The 22402-nt window shown below is 45.0% G+C and overlaps 1 protein-coding gene across 4 annotated transcripts in view; it reads left to right on the forward strand.

The window, feature by feature from the left end:
- The window catches only part of TRAPPC8 (trafficking protein particle complex subunit 8), a 97680-nt gene that overhangs the window by 23214 nt on the left and 52064 nt on the right, over window positions 1-22402 (forward strand). For 3 of the 4 annotated variants that reach the window (XM_085889575.1, XM_085889577.1, XM_085889578.1), the window contains 10 exons: window positions 7553-7658; window positions 7795-7926; window positions 8191-8415; window positions 10351-10462; window positions 17849-18037; window positions 18120-18265; window positions 18570-18644; window positions 18727-18862; window positions 19077-19234; window positions 19336-19727. In XM_085889575.1, the coding sequence (XP_085745701.1) occupies window positions 7553-7658; window positions 7795-7926; window positions 8191-8415; window positions 10351-10462; window positions 17849-18037; window positions 18120-18265; window positions 18570-18644; window positions 18727-18862; window positions 19077-19234; window positions 19336-19727 (1671 nt within the window). The remainder of the gene's footprint in view (window positions 1-7552; window positions 7659-7794; window positions 7927-8190; window positions 8416-10350; window positions 10463-17848; window positions 18038-18119; window positions 18266-18569; window positions 18645-18726; window positions 18863-19076; window positions 19235-19335; window positions 19728-22402) is intronic. The other variant, XM_085889576.1, reaches the window with a different exon arrangement.

The following is a 22402-nucleotide window of genomic DNA, read 5'->3' on the forward strand; positions in this document are numbered from 1 at the left end:
TTTTTTTTATCAAAATTTTTTTGAAATTTGTTCTACCCTTATCAGTTTTTCCGTCGATATGTTTGTCTCTGTCTGTCTGTATGTATGTCTGTTCGGTCCAGTGCTCCGTTAATACAATGGTGATTTCGATGAAACTTGGTGGGTAGGTTCATACCATGACCTAGTTGTGTGAAAATGAGAACCGTTGCTCTGGACACCACCGTTGCCTAGCAATGGGACTTTGAAATTTTTTGAAAAATCATTAAAAAAATTTTTTTTTCGAAAATCGTGCCACGAACGATTGTGGGCAGTACATTCAGCCATATTGTCCAAAATTTCCAGCCGGATCCTATGAAAACTGTCGGAGAAGATAGACTTTGAATGAACCCTGGTCGAAAACAATAAAAAAACGAAGTTCGTTATATCTCAGAGACTATGAGTCAGATATACATGAAACTGGTATGGTAGCTGCATGGTATGTCCGAGTTATGTGTGAGAAAGAACCATTGCTATAGACCCCTCCGTTGCCTAGCAACGGCCGAAAAACCTCTAAATGTGGGGGTATTTTAATGAAAAAACAATCTGCAGCATTAACCCTTGAAGCTAGAATCATGAATTTTCTTGTGCTTAATCCTCAGGTCATTCCCCATCGAACGGGCCCATCGTGTCAGGTTCTATTGGGTAGGTGACTACCCATGTCCGCCTACCGGCTTGTCTGTTTGTCTGTCCCGAGCATAGCTCTGTGGGTTTTGATCTGATCCTGATGAAATTTTGGTGGGAGGTTTATATCATGATCTAGTTGTGTTTTCCTGAAAATGGGCGTGGTGCGCTTATTTTGGGCGGAGCCACGCCCAAAAAAAACGTGTTTTTAGGGGGTAGCCGATTTAAATTTGCATCTTCTCCGAGGAGGTTTGGCGAATCTGACGGGTTTCAGTATTTCGTTAGCCCAATGGCACCTGCATAGCCCCACGGAGCTCGTTTTTTTTTTCATTTTTGTTTCAAGGTCAAGGTCACAAGGTCACGAACTTAGAAAATTGCGATTTTGACATAAATTTCTTCTCCGATGGGTTTGTCGAATCTGGCAGGGGTTTTGGTATTTCGTTAGCACAATGGCACCTGCATAGCCCCACAGAGCTCGATTTTTTTTCATTTTCGTCCCAAGGTCAAGGCCACAAGGTCACGAACTTAGAAAATTGCGAATTGTGTTTTTAGGGGGGAGCCGATTTCAATTTTCATCTTCTCCTCGGGGGTTTGTCGAATCTGGCAGGGGGTTCGGTATTTGGTTAGCCCAATGGCACCTGCATAGCCCCACAGAGCTCGATTTTTTTTTTTTTTTTTTCCATTTTCCTCAAGGTCACAAGGTCATGAACTTCGAAAATTTCGAATTTTGACATAAAAATTATACGACCGCCCAAACTTTGAGAGCTCGGATGACAATATTTTTTGTGCATAATCTTGAGGTCATTCCCCACCTAAAGTCTTGAAACCATTTTGCTCTATCTCGAACACCTTGCCATATGGCACCCCCTTCAAGTTTGTTTTTACGTTGAGTTCATCTAAGTATGGATAATCCGATTAGTGCTAAATGCCATATATATGATGTTATATTGTTCCTGGAATGTTCCAGAGGAAGTTTTGCACCAAAGGTCATAATCCTTGACCTTTGACCTTTAAAGGTCACAAAGGTCAAATTTTCAAAGTTGTGGGAATCGAACCGGGTTTTCGACCTTCTTCGACGAACTAACTCCAATAAGCGAAAGCACGTATCCTGTTTCCTTGTTTTAATGTCCACAACATTGTTTTGTGACCTTTAAAGGTTATGCAAAGGTCAAATTTTGAAAGTTGTTGAACGAAACCGGGTTTTCGACATTTTGCAGCTAATAACCTGTCACTCGGACCACATCATGTTGATCATTTTTATAACTTGGTCAAACATTATCACATTGTCTCATCCTTGACTTCTGAAACGATCTACATCAAATACCGCTCGTGAACCATCGTCGTCTTCAGACTTGTTTTTTTTTTAGAATCGTCGTGTGACTGGTAAAAAAAAAGGGCTCTGTAATTTAGAGAACGTGTTAATATGGCAAATGGCTTGGAAATCGGGTGTTATCAGCTTTGAAACTCACAGCGATACGCGACAACGTTTCAAAAACAAACCCGGATCATATTAAGATAAACAGCCACGAGGACAAAGGAAAACGCGATCGCTCATACGCTGCTGAGGTTGAAAGTTAAAACCTACTCGAACTGTACGTCTGTGTCTCCATCCTTGCCGTACCAAGGTTGTGTGTTACCAGAGCATAACAAGATAACGTGTTGCCCGAGCATTAATTCTTGATGTCGTATGTTCCAGGTGTACCCAACTCCATAAAAGCATCAGGTAAATTTGTTTTTTTCACATTTAAAAGGTAATGGTTGGTTTCCCTCTAAGCTTATTAAATCACTGGCTGAGTAGCCTCCAATCCTGTGTCGCAAACACGGCCTGCTCCAAATTCCATACGAAGTTCCGCATGGATAAAGTACACAAAAAGGAGAGCCACAAAGGCTCTACCTTTTAAATATAACTCTTTAAATATGGAATTCAAGTGAAAAATTCACAAAATGCAATTCAAAGATATGATATTCCAAAGAGAACACAAAATGTCAGCCAACACTTTTCACTGCTCGAACCAACATGGAGGAACTCCGAACACAAGGTCGATGGAGTGGTTTTTTTTACATATTGTGGCGAGAACGACCGCAAGGTGGGGGAAACTACGTCGTCTCCACCAGACTCCCCAGAATTGTAGGCCGTCGCTCGGATAACTCCGCGAGCCGACGGGTCGATTATAATCCGACCGTGGTCGCCAATATCTCACCGGCGTAGCGTAGGGTCTGTTTGTCTCAAGCCAATTTGCCCAAGTAGCTATGCGATTTAAACTACCGGGGAAGCCATGCCCTCGGAACGCCTGGTCGAACCGGATTTACTCTACCGGCAGCGGTAGATTCACACTACCGACTACTGCTTTGCCACCTACCTTTCCGGCTTGTTGCAGTCGAGCGGGGCCTGCCCAGGACGTCCCGGCTATGATAGGCCGATTACCGGGGATGAAACCCCGTTTATACTCAGACCCGGACCATGCTGGACCAATGCAAGAACGAACAGAAACGGACTGGGCACATTTCTAATAAATTTATTAACAGTAAAATACAGACAAAGGCAAGACTTGACGCGAATATGCAAGCAGGGAAATATTCACAACTAGAATAGGCACTCGGTAGAGCGCATACCTTCGCCTCCGCTACTTTTTTGTTCTTGGCATGAGAGTGGGGGGAACAGAACAGTGAACATTTTGGTGTTGATTTCATGCAAATCGGTTTTGATTTGACCGTGTTATGACAAAAACCGCATATTTTGAAAGGTCGTGACCCCACTGACCTTTGACCCCCAACCGCTAACAAGGGTAATGACGTAATTGTGTCTTGTCGCCCATCACAAGATTGGGCAATGAATTCTGAACATTTTGGCATCGGTTGCATGCCAATTAGATCAAAATTGACCGCGCTATGGTAAAAAATACGAATTTTACCTTTCCTTGACCTTGACCTTTGAGCCGATCACTCCCAAAATCTAATCAAATGTTCCTTGGATAATAACCCATCATCCCACCAAATTTCAAGCGATTTGGTTTAATACTTTCTGAGTTAAGCGAATAACAAACAAACACACACACACATATTCACAAATAAATAAACACACAGCGACCAATACATAACCTTTCGCAGAATGCGAAGGTAATAAGCAAAAACACTTACTCGGTTCAACTTAAAGACGGATCCACACAAAAACACACACACACAAAAAGAAAAGAAACCCCAGAGTCTTTCTTTGACCCTCGTAACCGTGAAGAGAGACAAGTTGGGGGTCAGAGTTCGGTGGGTACCTGGTCATTGGAGGGAAAGCATGCTCTGTAATGCAGCACCTGCCAAAGGTCGTCGGTTTGGTCGCAGTTGCACTTGTGGGACTCGTGGCTCGTGGCAGAGCTCACGTGGTGTATAGTTGGGGTCCACAGAACTCCTCTCCCCATAACAGCCACCGTGAAGAACGAACCAGACTGCTCACAACCACCATGAAAACTCCTGGTCCAACCACCGTGTGAAAACTCCTCTCCACCACACTCTTCGCTGAGGACGGTGTCAGTAATTTTATGGACCTCCCTCAGCGGGGAGGGGCCTTGGCGAAACTGACGTCACTGTTCGCCCCGATTGGACGGGACTTCCATGGGTCCACCCTTTCTGGGCGGTATTTCGGCAATACCGGGAAGCCCGCCCACTCCACACGTGCGGACTCGCCCAAAAAGGTACTTCACAAAGATTTTGCCTCGAAACACGAGGCTCCAGAGACGCAGGTGGACAGTGGATCGTGATGGGGGATGGGATGGTTGTTGGATGTAAAGATTTAATAACCAACCTAAAAGAAGTTGCAATGCACGTTTTTGATTCTCCCACTAGACAAAAGGAAAGGGATCTGACTACACATGTACTTAACAGGATAACTGACTTTTGGGACCTGTATGTTGAATGCAAATGGTTTCCAGATTCGTAACAATATATATGCATGAATGCCAAAGTGATGGGTAGATGATGAAAACGCATCGCACAAGTTTAAAAAGTGATGTCTAAAAATGAAATTGCACAACATTTTCTGCCGGTGAGGCACCACCCGAGGGATTGCACAGCTCGGTCGATGTGAGATGTGTACGTTATTTATTTATTTATTTTTAATATGTATCGATATCGAAGTGACAGGTCATATAATTGAAGAACAAAAAGCAGAAATGTTGTGGAAAATAAAGTTTTACATTTTCAGCAAGCCAGCCACCACCTGTTTCACCGCAGAACAAGTAGCAAGCAATGCACATGAGTGGCCCTGAACTTGGTTCAAGTCAATCGACATACAGTATTCAATGACAGTGCGCATATTGTAGAGCGCTCGCCAAGTGGCTTAAGCACTCCAACGGAACAGTTGATGAGAAACTGCTCACTTGGCATGTGATTAGCAATCGCTGAACCGTCATATTAAACATACACCTCCTGGAGATGCCCAGACATGTCAAATATGTCCGGATTGGGCAAATGAACACTTTTCAGGAGTCGGTACTGCTTGTAAGTTCAGTTCTGGAGCTTAAATTTTGTAATTCAGATTAGTTGAAAAGATTCTCACGGTTATTGCCGATGCGAAAATGAAATAAATCCATGAACGATGTCATCTCCTGTCGTTTATAAGCATTGCAATACCCAGTGATTCATAGCTTTGATGAACAGGCATTCAATAATGTGTGAGGAGGGTGGTGGGGGGGCTTTATTGTTAAGAAATCGTTGTGGCCTGTTCCAAGTCGCATGGTTGAGCAGGCCCAAAAAAAACATGGCAGCTTCAGACCCAAGCGAAGTTATCTAGGATATGCCTAAAGACCCCATAAAGAGTGGTGTGATGTTGTGCATAGACTGGACGCTAGAGGGTGTGATGAGGAAGAAGGAGCTTCAGGGTGAGAGGCCAGGTGTACAGTACAAAGCTTGCTAGGTTCCGATGTTCGGTTGAATAAAGCCTTTGGAGGATATTGGATTCCTCATTCTTGGAGTATTTTACGAAACAAACTGGCGACAAAGATAGGATTGAACTTGAATCCACCGACACCCTTTCTGCAAAACCCGGGTGAGCCTTCTATGCCTTTTATGGCCTGGACTCGTGTCTTTGAAAACTACGTGTTGGCGATACAGGATAATGAACTCGCTGATGCCCGAAAGTGCGCACTTTTGATACATTGCTTTGGCACAGTAGGTCAGAGAATCTTCCATACACTAACGGTAGCTGATAATAGCTCTGAGACTGCACTTACAGCCTTGAGGAAGTTATTTTTTTTTTTTGTCCCAAGAGTTGATGTCGTGGCAGAACGATATAAATTTCGTCAACGTGGTCAGAAAAATGAGTCTACGGAACAATATATTGCTTCATTAAGGGAGATGGTCGTCACATGCGAGTTTGAAGAGCTGGCAGACGAAATGATCCAGGAACAGCTCGTCGAGAAAATAAGCTCACCTCGCATTGGAGAACGTTTACTGCTATAAATGGAACTGACGTTACAGAAAGCTATAACCATGGCTCGACAGATTGAGTCAGCAATGGCGGAGGCTCAGATCATAGGCCAAGGCACTGCTAGCGACGTACAGACCATACATCTTGTTCAGACACAGGATTCGGAGAACAGCAAGAGACCCTTTCGACTCGCTGCGAGAGGGACTTCAGATGAGCAACCTCAACGGCTCGAGGGAAAACGTGTTATCGATGTGGATCTGTAAATCACACAGCCAACTGCTATGGATGCCCAGCAAAGGGTGCCCAGTGCAACAGCTGCAAAAAAAGATGACACTTCGCTAAAGTATGCCGGGGCCCCAAACAGGTTCACGAAGTGACTGTCGCTGACATGAATGTGTTGAGTGTTGACAATAGGGCTCGAGATGCTGATACGATAATGTGCACTGTACAAGTTACTGCTGCCGGAGGAGAGCCGATGTTCATTGAATTACCGTTAGATACAGGCTCGGCAGTATCAATACTTCCTGAATCCATCTCCCTGAAATGTTTCAATAATGTGTCACTGACTGAGCCAAAACTACACCTGGTTAGCCACCTGAGAAATCCGATAGATGTGCGTGGTTGCCTGCATGTGGATGTGACTTTCGAGGATTACCGTGCGCCCGCTGAATTTTATGTCGTGCGGAGCGGCACTGCCATTTTGGGTAGAGACCTGGTTGCTGCACTTGACATGCAACTACTGAATGGTCGCATCACTTCTACCACCCAAAACACTGCAAATGAAACCCCAGTCGCAAATGTTACATGTGAGAACAGGGACCTTACTGCATTCATTACACATGAGGGACTTGCTTCAGCACCAAGCTGTTTTCAGAGGGTGATGTCTGCCATTAAAAAAAAATCAACCCGAGCTCGATGTTACCTTGACGATGTAATCGTTTTTGGAGGGACTCCCGAAAGACGAGGCACAATAGACTATTCATCGGGTCTATTGTGCCTGATGAAGTCAGCTGCGAAGCCGGCGAAACGTTGCCTGAGACCAGGTCTGCTCTCACCTTTTTGCTCAAATTAGCGGAGTAGATCTAGTTTTTTACTTTTGCTTGGAAGCGCTTTCTGCTTTAAAAAAATATATATAAAAATTTCTGCCTGAAGTTAACGCACTACTTTTCTGATTGGGAGATGGTGAGATTTGGAGTTGAGCATGATTGGGTGCTTTAGGCGATGTACTATTTGAGCACAGCTTTGTCCCTGAAATAGGTAAAGGGTTGAACATTGCTCAAATGTAGTTGGACGGCATTTGGCTATCTTCTAAAGTATGCTGATGTGAACTTTGGAAGGTTCAATTTGTCGTGCAGTTGTGTTGTTAACTTTGTCTGCAGCAAGTTCCATTGTCAGACAAGTATCACTCGTGCATCAAAATGTTCCAAAATGACTTGACACTGCCCTCGTCTTGCGTGACCCTTCTGAATGCTCACTCTTATCACTGTCCTGACTCAGAAACGTCCCACTGGCCGAGAGATGTACCCTGCTTAGCCTCGATGTGTTGAAGAGCCATGGCCAGTTCTCGGACGCTGCTGCAGCTCTCATCCGCTTCACCAGTGAGGTAATGGAGTATCCCTCACATTATGCTCTTCTTTCTGCATTTTTATTTATCTTTAGCTTTGTTAATTGATTTTACATGTTTGTGTTTTTCATTCAGTTTTTGTTTATAAATTCCTTCTTTACTTGCTTGTTTGTAGGATTCTGACCTGCAGGCAGCACTTTTCCTGGAGCAAGCAGCACACTGCTTTGTGTGCATGCGTAATCCACTTGCTCGCAAATTTGCATTCCACATGATATTGGCTGGGCATCGCTACCTGAAGGCTTGCCAGGTATGTAGAGCAGTGGTATGACGAGAAGAGGTGTGGGAATGGGGATGGTTGTGGTGGTGGAGGAGGTTGAAATGTGAGTTTGGTAGAGACTACAAAACGGATTTATTCAGGGGAAGGAAGTGATCTGAAATTACACTCAAGTTAAAGGTGTTTACCATGAACCTGGTTGTGCCCAATGCGCAATCCCAATTCAACAAAGGTCTTTGAGCCACTGTGCAAGCGTCCTCAACATCGGCCATCTTGTTTCCTTCCTTCCCTCATTAGAGGAAGCACTCCCTGCGTTGCTACATGCAGGCTTTGCAAGTATACCGGGGGCGTGGGTGGTGCCTCGCCGAGGACCACATAAACCTCACCATTGCCCGGCAGTCCTTCTCTCTCCACCAGTTGGATGCCTCGGTGTCTGCATTCCGACATGTCCTCTTGCATGAGAGTAGGCAGACTCCCGCACAGCAGGCTGCGCTGCTTCGTGAATACCTCTTTATCTACAAGGTACGCTAGGCTCTTGTCACTGTGCATTTATTTTATTGTGAGATTTATTTTTAATTCAAATGTTAAACAGAGCAAAGTCGATACCACGCCATCGCAAATCTCCATACTTCCCAACTAAAGCAAAGTTGAAAGGTGGCAAAATGTTCCACCAGGAATGGCCCAATATCATATTTTGAGTCCAACACTTTTTTTTCTGTTTTGACCACTGTGACCTTAAGTCCACCACCTTCTGGGGGCATAAACCAGGAATCTAATCAAAAAAATTCGTTACATACTTCGTGTGTCCCCCAATGCTGATTGCATCTGCAGAGTTTCCTTGAACAATGCTTTAAAATAGGGGCAATACTCCTGGGTGCTCACCTGGTAGAACAATGATACCGAGGAGGATGTCAACGTTGGACGGAATCGGGAAAGTGTACCAATGAACCAATTTTATGGGTCTTTTTTTCAATTGTTTTTTATTTTAATTTTATTGTCGTGAACAAACTTTGGTACATCATGGGTGATGAATGTTGTTGTCAAGTTTCATCAAAATCGTGCATGTAGTTTCTGAGAAGAAAGGAAATAACTATTTTGGGGGGAACCACACCGTAGCCCCCCCCCACCCACCCTTTTCGACCTCGATTTTCTTTTAATGGTGTGAACAAACTTTGGAACATACCAGGTTATGAAGGTTGTAGTCAAGTTTCATCTAAATTGCGTGTGTAGTTTCAGAGAAGTTCCAAGTGTTGACTGACGGAAGGACGGACGACGCGCCATCCCATAATCTCACCGGAACTACGTTCCAGCTGAGCTAAAAATGTGTCCGTGGTTGCATAACTTGATTTTTGACCCTGCCCCAGGAAGTGGGGCCAAAAGTGATGCCGCTCTTGCACATTCATGCTTTGTGATGATTATAACTACCAAGTTTGAATTTCTGCACAACCATTTAGGAGGAGACAGCGTGATGGACAGATGGAGCCGATTACAATATCCCTCTGTTTTTTGGGGGGTTTTTTTCCAAAAGAGCATGGGGATAATAATTATCACAGCATTGCGAATTTTTAATTAGCGGCATGTTATGTCCAATCTAAGGAACAAATTATTTAAGTGAACCAGCAAAAAGGTCACAGTTTCCACTTGGTACTAAGGGTGCATGATTTGGGACTTTTGGGTGCAATGCGCCAGTGAACATCGTACGTGGGATTTGAATCTGGAGTCACGGTTTTATGTGGCAAGTGCTCAAATAAGAGCCATAATCTGGTAATAACTCTGGTTAAGATTTTGTAAGCTTACCTGGAACATAGTTCTGGGGAGCTGATGGGATGGCACGTCGGTCGGTCCATCCGTCTGTCCACAAACACTCGCAACTTCTCTGAAACTACACACATGAATTTCGATGAAACGTGACCACAACTTCATCACTCATGATGTACCAACGTTTGTTCATTGGATTAAAAAAAAACAAATCAGGGTCTGGAGGGAGTTTACAGGGGGAGTTGCCCCCCCCCCCCAAGAGGTATTTACTTTCTTCTCCGTTGCATATTTTGTGCATCATCCATGCCCACCAGTGGTTCCCTGGTTATCTTATCCAGCTGCTTCCAGGTAAGTACCCAGGGGTATTGCCTTTATTCAATTTGCTATCGAGCTTTGTGGTCAAGATCTTTGAACTTGCTGTACTGTACATTAATAGTTTTTGAAAAGCTTCAAGTGGAGTTTTTATTTTAACATTTTCCTGAATGTTTCTTGGTTTTGTACAATTGATGTAAAGAGGTGACTGCCTTTCCTGGAAAACCTATGCTTTTTTCCAGGACTGTCATGTTTGTTTGAAGATGTGCTCCAAGTTGCGTGCACAGGAAGTTGTTGGGTTTTTGAGCTGTATAATTGTGCGTGCTTTGTCGCCAACCACTCGCATACTTGTCCTCTTTCATCATCTTGTCTTGCTCTTCAATGTAGCAGCAGGTTGGAGAGATGCCACCGGCAGGGCAATTGCCGCAGCTTCCCCTACCGTTCCTGGACTGCTCCTTAACCCGCTTGTTCCTGGGCCATGATTGGAAACCCACCCAGGGTAAGTTGGCCATTTTGATTTTCCAGGAACTCAATTTTTGTCTCCTTGATTGATTGTGAAGTTGTCTTGCTGGTGTTTACCATTTTGAAAAATTTTTTTTTGCTCCAGCTCATTGAACAGTAATCAACCTAGAAGGGCACTTGGTAGAGCGCATACCTCCGCCAGGCTGATTTGTTTATGTTTTGTCTCCCTCTGATATGCCGGATCTGGATTTGGACCTGGACTAAAATCTAAACTAACTCATCTGCCAAGTTCTGTACAAATCCATCCTCAACTTTTTTGAGATATCCTGCCACATGTTGTTTTTGGCCGTATCTCTCAATCGTGAAAAAAAATCACATTCTCAGATCCAGATCTGGATTCGAATCTTCACCAAAATCCAATCAGTTCATCCTTGTCACACACCCAGCCTCTCTAGCAAATTTTGTCTGAATCCATCCACAACTTTGAGATATTTTGATCACAAACACAGACAGGGGTGAAAACATAACCTCCACCCCTCCCCCCCCCTTCGTTGGTGGAGGTAATGAGCTGAAAAACCTTGGCAAATTCGGTAGTTAGAGTTTTTAATAGTCAGGGGAAAGAGTGTGAAAATATGGTGGCAAATTTCCATGAGAAATCAAGGTTGGAATTACAAAGAAAATACAATTGTATACAGTATGTGCACAATGTTGGGAGCTGTTCTGGTGGGGTTAAGGGTGTGAGAGGTGATGCTAGATTGAAATGTTGAAAATCCAAATGTCAGTGTCCCTTGTCTGGGAGAAAATAGGACCATGGGGCTTCTAGGATTGTGTGGAAAATGCTTTTAATCGACGGTTTTGATGTTCACCGAGTCGGAGGTTTTGTTTGAACTCCACCTTGTGAAATTGGGATTCCTGACGGCCATTTCAGGCTATCATTGCCATGAGCTGTCTCCGGAGCAAGGGAACAGAGGAGAAATATATTAAATCAAGTTGGTCTCCCCTGCCCCCCCCACCCCCAACCTCTCCTCTGTTCCATTTGCATTTATTTCAGGTCTTTAATTAAAAATGTAGGTCTGCGTACCATCCATACTCTAAAAGGAGCCCTGTGTGTGTCCCTCTGGCCGAGTTCCACCCATTGGTTGGACAGTTCGTCTGACTTTACCCCCAGTTTCTATTCTATGGCTGCCATGTTGGTGCTTACTGCTCAGACATCTTTGGAGCTGTCGCGTTCACAATCGCCATGCACTCACGATAAGTTTTCCCCTCGGTGTAAAAACGACCAGAGTGACAGTTTAAAAGGACTTTGAGCCGATAGGAGTCCACGGACCTTGTGAAGATAAGCTTCATTGATTGAGGCAGCGGTCTGTTGTTTGTACACCACCCAAATAACGGGCATTCTCTCATGTTGGGCTTTTACCACAGAGGTTACGCAGGTCCTTGCTATTATTTCTGAGTATTTTCTCTTAAACGACTTGACCAGGGACCATAAAACCCATGTCATTGTAAAGGTCTTTGTTGAGGATTTCTGGGAATCTCGTGACCTTGTAAAAGAAAACATCTGCCATTATTTACTTGCTTACAGTAAAGCGTGTGGTTCCGTGTTGCATCTCGCTATCACTATAGGGGGTGATGCAATTGCCCTATGTAGTGTGCACATACGTGTTAAAGAAGGTGCATGCATGCAAGTGTGGGTGTGCGTGCGTGTTATAATCCATTCTCCAACCTACAGCAAGACCGTGACGTCACCGTCGCATTGTGCCATACTGCAACCCGGAGGGGATGAATCTCACATTATCCACAAAGTCTCACGGCAGTAGTTTCAAAAGCCACAAGCGAAGAACAATAGCATAGGCACACATCGGAAAATGAAAAAGCAGATAGCACAGGAAAATACACGACATGGCACTGACACCATGGTGGGACACGACACGACACGACACTGCCGAGACATACTCAGACATGGCTGACAAATGCTGTGTCCCACCATTGCAGGCTGACCAGGTGTCCTGTATGTTATGGGATCATCCCGTTTCAAACTTTCCCTAGATGCCATTTGTGCCCGTGCTCTGTCGTGTCGTGTCTTGTCTATGGTCGTGACCCACCGTCATGTTCATGCCCTGTCCCCCCCCCCCCATCATGTCTGTGCTGGCATGTCCGTGCCATGTCCCACCGTCGAGGTGGATGGTGACTAGGTGACATTGGTTCCTGGCAGGCCAACAAAGGTGTTTGTTTCGCCGCGCAAATCGGCCGTGTGCTTGTGCTGGTAGCTGGGTTGAGATGGTCTTCGAGTTTCGAGCGACGGCTGTGTCTTCCGCTTAATCATGGGCCTGGTATCCTCTCTCAATTGTGGCAGATAACCACAAGCTCTAACCATCCCTGTTGGTTCATAACAGTGCTCTATAAAATGTTCCAAGCATAAAAGCAAACATTTTGTAGGCCCGATCCACATTCGGGTATTTCGGACAAACTTTGTCCAATTTCTGGCAAACTTCGGGTCGTTCGGTCATTGGTGTACCATGAAACCATCTTGGTCTGTATTACTACAACCACTAAGGGCTCATCGACGAGGCATATTTGTGGAAGATCGAAAATTATTCGCCTTTTGAGTTAAATTGTACCGTGATGTAACCCGTAGACAGTACGGATATAGCAGTCCACTTCCAGGTGACGTTATGGCTAATCGCGAAAAAGGTGACTTCAACTTTTAATCGCAAAATTACCTCCTTTATAAATTGCAAAGAGACACACATCTGTTTTGTCGGGTATCAATGGATTGTTTGGCGTTGAAGTGGTCTGAGCATTTGGATTCCCTGAATCCACCATCGTTGGTTTCATCGAAATCCGTTGATCCATTCTCAAGTTATAGCATGACAAACCGACAGACACAGCTCTTTTATAATATTGATATGTTAACTGCTATCGGCATTGCACATGAAACATGTTTCGCAGCCTCAATGGTGTGTGGTCTATGCCGTTGCTGACGATTTGCCAATAAGCAATGAAACCGGACTGGCAGCTGATGGGGGAGTGTAGCATTGAGATTCTTACTCGTGTTATTTGTGAATGTTTGCAGTTGTGGAGGAACTCGGGTTGCTTTTAAGACAGCAAAGAGTGTGGCTTTTCATTCTTTTTCGTGTTTTATATGACTTTCTTTGGGTGGAAGGGCAGAGTGGTAACTGGTTACAGTCCTTGCGGCAGCTGGGGATATTATTATTATTAGTATTATTAATTTTATATATATATATATATATATATATATAATATTTTTTCACATTGTTCTCAGGCTCATGGAGGAGTTCGTACATAAATCACATGCAGCACAAAGACGTTCTTTGACGTCATTGTACTTTTGCACGAATTACGGAGACATTTGGACACAAAGGGCCAATATTCACATCGGGGAATTGAACCTGATGCACATCACGAGCCAGGAGTTCAGATAGGAATATGCTGACAAGCCAACGCAAGGTTGCAGTGTGGTTCATTTAAAGGATACCTCTGTTAAAAATAATTTAAAATTTCAGTAATGGATTGTTGATCACCTGAACTTTGCTTTCAGCTGCTCCAATGCAAAAACTCCAAAAGTTTATTGTAGAAAGCTGAGCTGAGGTTGCACAAAGCTGTGTTGATAGTTGGGCACCAGTATGTGATTAGGAGCTCTGCAGCGAGCACTTCCCTCATAAAGTACCATTCTCGGGTAAAGGGAACGGGAGGAAGCCATAACGGTTTGTCCCATTATTCAATCACAGAGCACTCTGTGTGCATACTTTCAATTATTTCCACATGATTCAAACCTCTTCCAGAGCCCTTTAAGGAGCATTTGGAAATGTATCGTTAAGCTTCAACTTTACAAATGGTATAATATGCTTTTAGCAATTAATTGCTCAACTTTGAAAGGCTAAACAAGAGAGCTTTAGATATTGTTGAGAATTCGCGCCCGCCGGCGTGCGATCGGCCGGTCGACTCGAATGGTGGCCGCCTCGCCCACCGGAACGGACAATTCAGTCGTGACCCTCTCGGACCAATGCCGGGAGCTAGTCACGGGTGGGGGTTTAACCTCAACACGATCGTGCCAATTGCCCACCCGCGCAGGATAGGGTCGCTCGCCAAATTCGATCCACCTAACTACCTGCGCGAATGGTCGACCGGGCGATCGCACCACGCCACAAGCCGACTCCGGACACGAACCGCTTAAGCGGTCCATTCCGTGCTGCAGTGATAACCGAGCGGTGTTATCGTCGGCCTCGACGGTTCCGATTAATTATCGGGCGTATTAAGCCAACTACGAACCCTTTATGTGAAGCAGGATGGAGGGTCGATAAAGAAAAGATGAAGCGAAACGGGAAAACAGTTCACACAATGCACAGTTATTATGCGACACACAGAAAGCACACATATACAGCCAAACAGTCATTTAAAACATGTAGCATTTAAAACAAAAGAAACAACGACGCAGAGTTACTACCGACTATGCGTACACACAGCAACACTTATACAGTTCTACTTTACAGACGGCGCCAACACACATTTACACAAAAGCAAAGGAAAGAAGCCACCCTCATAGACAAGGGAGCAGACGGGCCTGTAGGCCAATATGCGCGCGTGACCTGAAGGAGCGGCCAGGTCCGCGAGACCGGGTGGGTCCTACCCACGTCCTCATGATGCGTTGGCGGACGAGCCGCAGATGTGGCTGCGTGGCAGTGCCCCGACTCCATGCTCCTTGGCGGGTTTCGTTGGTACGACGTTTGGAGTGGGGTGGGAACGGGGCCCCCTTTTTGCACTATCTCAGCGTGGGGGAAAGGGGGAATTGTTGATGCCCTGGGGGAGGAGAATGGCTGGCTGGCTGGCTTGGGTCCCGCGACAAGCGATTTCACACCGCGACCTCGTCGCTGACCGCCGTCCTTCTCGCCTCGGACCCGAGCTCCTTGGCCTCTTCCCACAACTCTCCTCAGCCGACTGCAGAACCCAACTCGATGCCTTCGCCACTCGACTCCACTCTGTGCCACACCGATGGCTCGACTCACTGTTTCTCTGCCGACACACACTGCTACTGCCACATTCTTCCACGATTCGCCTTGCGCTCGTCGTTTTATAGGCCGGCAGGAGAAGACAATATGCAAATATCCGGATCAGGATGACCTCGGGGGCGGAGCCACACTCGCCAATTGGGCGGAGGAAAAGTGGGCGTGAACCTCCCCTGATCCTAGAATTTGCATCTATCGATTTCACACAGACGCGCCTGGAAGCGGGGCCAAGTCGCTCCGCGCTTGCTAATTGGACGGATCAGAAGTGGGCGTGTAGCATTCTTGATCCGAATTCTCCCTCGGAAAGGCCGCTATTTGCACTCGCGGCTCGGTGCGTATCGCTGAACGAGCCCAAGACAGCCCGACGCTCAGTGTTCACAGGTGGTGCGGGAATGGCCGTAGAAGGAGAGAGGTGTGGGTGGTGGAGGGTTTATCGGTGGTGGTTTGATGGTTATGGTGCCGTTTGGGAATGGTGGTGATGCGATGTTTGCGAGAGCGAGTTGTGAAGGTAAAGGTCGTGGCTGTTGGCGTTGTTGTTGTCTGAGGGTTGGAGCGTGGTTGTAGTTGGTGACGATGGCTGGCGTGGTGGTTAAGGTGGTTGTGTGATGGCGGTTGAGACGTGGTTGGTTCAAAATAAAGATAGAACAGAAAAACGGCTATCTCAAAGCGTCGCAGCCCGAATGAATCACATAAATTCCCTCTAAACAACGGGTTTGGGGCTAACTACACATGTACTTAGTTATCTCACCTACGGGCCCTGAATGGTGGTTTGCGAATTTCCACAGCCGTAACAATATATTGCCTCGTACTATTGGCAATTCGGGCAAGGCTAATTTCAGGTTTCAGCCTGTCCTGTGCTGATGAGCTCTTTTTTTGAGCAAGAGCCGTGTCCACATAGTAGTGACTCGATGATTCCTTTTGAGCCTTCATGGAAGTTCTCGAACATGTATTGCAGTGATGGTCATTGCAACTTGTCTTTCGCTCGAGTAATGTTCGGCATTTATTATAAGCATAAACATCCTTTCATTTTTATAATAAAAACTAGCACATTACCCATTGGGTAACTGCATCAACCTCCCGCCACCCCTCCCCACACACACACACACACACACACACACACACACACACACACACACACACACACACACACACACACACACACACACACACACACACACACACACACACACACACACACACACACACACACACACACACACACACACACACACACACACACACACACACACACACACACACACACACACATCTATATTTTTGCTGTGAGTAAACTCACATGTGCAATTCTGACAACTATTTAACAAAAAAGCCTCAGCCTCTCCCTCCAAACTCTCTCCCATCTTTGATCGCCCCAACCCCTCGTCCTCGTCCTTCCCCTCCCAACCCCTCGTCCTCGTCCTTCCCCTCCCAACCCCTCGTCCTCGTCCTTCCCCTCCCAACCCCTCGTCCTCGTCCTTCCCCTCCCAACCCCTCGTCCTCGTCCTTCCCCTCCCAACCCCTCCTCCTCGTCCTTCCCCTCCCAACCCCTCCTCCTCGTCCTTCCCCTCCCAACCCCTCGTCCTCGTCCTTCCCCTCCCAACCCCTCGTCCTCCTCCTTCCCCTCCCAACCCCTCGTCCTCGTCCTTCCCCTCCCAACCCCTCGTCCTCGTCCTTCCCTCCCAACCCCTCGTCCTCGTCCTTCCCCTCCCAACCCCTCGTCCTTCTCCTCCCAACCCCTCGTCCTCGTCCTTCCCCTCTTCCTCGTCCTTCCCCTCCCAACCTCAACGCATTAATCCCCTCTCTGCACTGAAGCCTTCAGGTCCCTCCTCCCTCCAAAAGTCCTCACCCCCCCCTTCCAAAGTTGTCGCATCTTCACTCTCACCAGCCTCATGCTCATGAAAGCAAACGGGCGTTACTACGTCAAAACAGCAGAATATGTAACGTATTCTGCTCCCCCATCACGGACTTCACAGTCGCCTGTTGAATTCAGTTTGAGATAATCGGAAATGATCGCAGACCTGCATAACCTCCATAGTAAAAGCACTGCTTGAAGGAAAAGGTAATTCTAAAGGGTTCCTAAATCGGTGGTTGTAGTGTAGAAATTATGGATGTAGTCGTGTGGAACTAACGAACGAACACCCTTGTTTCACATAGATGTGAACTTTTGAGAAACCTAACTTTTCTTAACTCTACTTACCAGATCTGTTTGCTCTTATCCACAGGTTTCCCTGACATCAGAACAAAAGTCTTTGTGCTTTTAAAATTGATTGATGCAAGCTCATTTTGCTCAAACTTTCACAAACTGAAAGGCATCAAAGTTTGTGGATGACTGACTCAAATGTCCAAAATGCCCAATGCTGTCGTGCTTGCTTAATTATATTGTTCTGCTTTATTGGCAGGAGAAAAGCAAGCAGCCACTCATATGAGCTTAGATCAGCACCAGGATGCTGAGGCAGTTGCAGCCTGGCAAGAGCTTGAAGAACTGGCTGCCAGCAAGGCAGCCTCCACCAGCGTGACATATCAGCCATGCCAGCTGTGCCTCAATTCCCATACGGATAACTCTCAGCCCCCCCTTGCTGTGGTGAACGGTGAGCCTGGCCACTTTTCACGTTTCCTCTGTTGCACCACACCATGTGTGCTCTTTCTCTCCTCACTGTTGTCATCCTCCAGAGCCCATCAAGGTGGAAGTGGTGCTGAAGAATCCTCTCCAGGTCCCCTTGCTGCTGTCTGACCTTTGCCTACACTGGAACTTTGAGCCAAAAAGCTACAATCACGACCAGAAACTTGAGGAATCTCATCACGTCACCAATGAGAGGGTAACTCAATAATTCAAATGTGAGATATCCTGCAAGCTGGGTGCTTGGACGTGAGATAAACATTTTCAAGGGAAGTAGCCAAATTTCAATCTGAGGGTTATTGCTGAAATATTATATTCAGAATAGTAAAAAATATATTTGATAATAGCTTTCAAGTTTTTCTCCTCCACCCCCACAACCATCCCCACTTAAACCCTGTGATTAAGAAGCCTAAATTAACCTAGTAAATGGCACTACTCTGTGTATAGAACTATGCTAATGGGGGTTTTGAAAGCTGCTGATACCTTGGGCTAATATTTTCAAGGGCGTTGACGGGATTTCCTCCATCGAATCAGAAGTGCTTCCAGAGTTTTTGCTTCCAGCCGGAGAAACAAAGCCTGTAAGTGTGTATTTTGACTCTGTTTTCCATGAGAATTGTCCCACCTCGTTTTCCCCTTTGTACTAGCTGTTTGCTCCTTTAGGTACGGCTGCAGCTTCTTCCGCGATTCATGGGAAAGATCAACATCCTCGGCTTGCTGTACGGACTCAGTGCAGGACTTCCGGCGAGTGGCCAGTCGGGGGGAATCTCACCTCGAGAATCTCAAACCCAACAATCTGGTATGAGCTTCATCCCGGTCGACACTAAGATCCTGAGTTAGTCGCAGAGCAGAGTTGTTCCACTGCTTGTGCCTCCTGAATAATCGTCCAAGTCATCCAAATAATCTTTGGATCTGGAACTTTTTTACGTTGCACTTCTTCTTTTATTGGAATCTTTTAAATTAATTCCTTCCTTGTAACTTATCTCATTCTCCATTGTGGTGTTGATGAGCAGCTAAGCCTCTGGGAAATGGTGTGTCAGTGCGAGGACGCCAGGAACTTCATTTGCAGGGCCCTCGTCTCAATAGCACTCTGGAAGAGAAAACCAGCGTGGTATATGGGCCAGACAACCGCCTTTGTCCCATTGTCACACCGGCCATGCCCCTGTTAGAGGTTAGCATTATGTTGTGTGCTTTGCATTTTGGATTTGAATCTCAACAAAAACCTGTTTGATTTTGTTAGGTTTTCATTTCTAATCACTTACCATCCCATAGGTTTTCTTTATGAAATTCCCATCAGCCCTGCTGTGTGGAGAGGTACGCCGCACCTCCATCGAATTTTCCAATGTTGGGCCATTGCCACTCGCATCCCTTGTTGTGGCCACACACAGCCCAGAGTTCTTCACGTTTGGGGGTGGCGATTTGACTCCGAATTCTGATCTTGGACCGTACCATACCTGTGAGGGGGAGGACCGTGCCTCCGTTCCCTTTCTTCTGAGTCGTGAGCAAGGGTCAGGCCTTGTTGTTGTGCCCTTACCAGGGGGAAAGCTCGAGTCTGGCCAAGCTGTCTCGCTACCATTCTGGATACGGGGGCCTGATGCTGAGGGTGTGCACGAGATCCGCTTCTTGTTTCTTTACCGCAGTGTGGAAGGACACCCAAAAATCAGGCAAGATTTGAGTTTTCCTGACTCAGTCCAAAACCTAGAGGGTCATTCCGTGCCAACTCACCTAAGGGTCCCCAGGTCACCTCCTCAGATTTTGCTGGAAAAATTCTTCAATGTAGATCTATATGGCTCTACCCACCATGCAAAAGATTAGCTTTCACTTCCTCATAGTTTAAAAAATATCTATCTCGAGAGACCTTTCAAATTTGGCCCTAAAAATGCCAAATGTGAAAAACGCATTTTTTTCCAACTTCAGTGGCTTATAATTTTATAATGGACTCCTCTAGAAAGCTAATATTGCAAATATTTACGAATTGGCATCCAAACTTTTCAATTATGGCATCGGATAGCTTCTGGGATGCATATTTCTCACTCTATAGGAAGCTAAAAATGGCTTTTTGACCAAAACGAGCTAAAATAAGGTGAAACTATAGGAGCCCTCCTGAAAATATGGAACAACTTAGAATTTTTTCCTCATAACACAGTGATTATAGGGTCATGATCTATCCATAGATACATTTTTGCTGGCATAATACAATTAGGTGATGAATTATAAAAGTTTTAACATAAGCCCTTGCCTCCGAGGGCTCTAAAATGGACCAATTTTGTCCCCTGGTTTGACCATGTGGTTAGGGGTTTAGGATCTTCATTTTTTTTTCTCTAAAGATTGCCTCATACAAGATGTCTACTGACCGAATAATTTTATCTTCCGCCCATGGCTTCATAGTAAAATAAATTTTTATTTACATGCACGTTTTTTATAATTATTCACTTTTTTCATATTCAGTTTATAAATCTTAAATGAAACTATCCAGGAAGGAGTTACTGCAGAATTTTATAAACTGGTATACAAAATTTCAGATTGTGGCATCAGAATGCCTCGAGAAAGCACATACTCCTAGTTTTAGGAAGCCAAATATGGCAATTTGGCCCACTTAGTACAAAACAAGGTGAACTTGCAGGGGTGCGCATGAGGCTAAATTATGCTTCTTATTCGACATTCGTGATAAGGATGTTATTTATTCATAAATAGATGCTAATGATTACTTTCGTAAGTGATTGCAAATCATAAATTAGAACAAATTTGATTAGTTGAGTAGCAGCTTTTTTATTTACAGATATACAGAGACAATGAATATTAGTAATTTTTATACCTTAGAAAACTCTATAATGACCTTTCATCTTTTTGGTTCACGAGTCAGTAAGTGACCCCTATATTCGTTATTGGTGTGTGTGTGTCTGTCTGTCTGTCTGTTTGTCCCGAGCATAGCTCCGTGGGTTTTGATCCGATCCTTATAAAATTTTGGTGGGAGGTTTATATCATGATCTAGTTGTTTTCCTGAGAATGGGCATGCTGCGCCCATTATGGGCGGAGCCACGTCCAAAAAACATGTTTTTAGGGGGTAGCCGATTTCAATTTACATCTCCGAGGGGGTTTGTCGAATCTGACGGGTTTCGGTATTTGGTTAGCCAAATGGCACCTGCATAGCCCCACTGAGCCCGATTATTTTTTTTATTTTTAATTTAATTTTATTTTTTTCATTTTAGTCACAAGGTCATGAACTTAGAAAATTTCGAATTTTGACATAAAAATCAGACGACCGCCCAAACTTTGAGAGCAAGGATGACAATATTTTTAATTCATAATCTTGAGGTCATTCCCCACCTAAACTCTTGAAACCATTTTGCTCTATCACGAACACCTTGCTCGTGGCGCCCCCTTCAAGTTTGTTTTTACGCTGATTTCATCAAAGTATGGATAATCCGATGAGTGCGAAATGCCATATACCCTGTATGACGTTATATCGTTCCTGGAATGTTCCAGAGGAAGTTTTGCACCAAAGGTCATAATCCTTGACCTTTGACCTTTAAAGTTCACAAAGGTCAAATTTTCAAAGTTGTGGGAATCAAACCGGGTTTTCGACCTTCTTCAACGAACTAACTCCAATAAGCGATAGCACATATCCTGTTTCCTTATTTTAATGTCCACAACATTGTTTTGTGACCTTTAAAGGTTATGCAAAAGTCAAATTTTGAAAGATGTTGAACGAAACCGGGTTTTCGACATTTTGTAGCTTATAACCTGCCAGTCGTACCACATCATGTTGATCATTTTTATAAGTTGGTCAAAAATTATCACATTGTCTCATCCTTGACTTCTGAAACAATCTACATCGTCAAATACCGCTCGTGAACCATTGCCATCTCCAGACTTGTATGACATTCATTATCATGATTATCGAGCACTCAGAGGCACAGAATTTTACATCTTAGAAAACAGGTCTTGAACATGCTTAAAGTCATGCTGTGACAGTTGGTACTGACGTCCACCAGATTTTATGTCAGGGGCCTCAACCACACAAAGAATGTTGAGTAATGACACCCAGCATTGATTTTTCTTTTTTTTCTGGAGGCCATGAGAATGTGTTACCCCTTCCTTGCTCCACGAAGTTCACAAATACATCATTTTCATCATTATTTCTTGTGACAATGTTCCCAATGTACCATTTTCTGTCATAAACACAAGCAATATATTTCCCAGCCTGGTATACATCCAGTTCAGTTAGGGTTGGGACTAATAACTGAGAGAGATGAGCTTGTGTGGTTTCCGGTCCTGTGCATACTGTTGATGATACAGCATCAGAAGAAACCCTTCTCATCTCCAGACGTGTTGAGGA

This window comes from Eptatretus burgeri, chromosome 7, assembly GCF_056783735.1.
Source record: "Eptatretus burgeri isolate ZD-2024b chromosome 7, Ebu_testis_v1, whole genome shotgun sequence".
Lineage (NCBI taxonomy): Eukaryota > Metazoa > Chordata > Myxini > Myxiniformes > Myxinidae > Eptatretus > Eptatretus burgeri.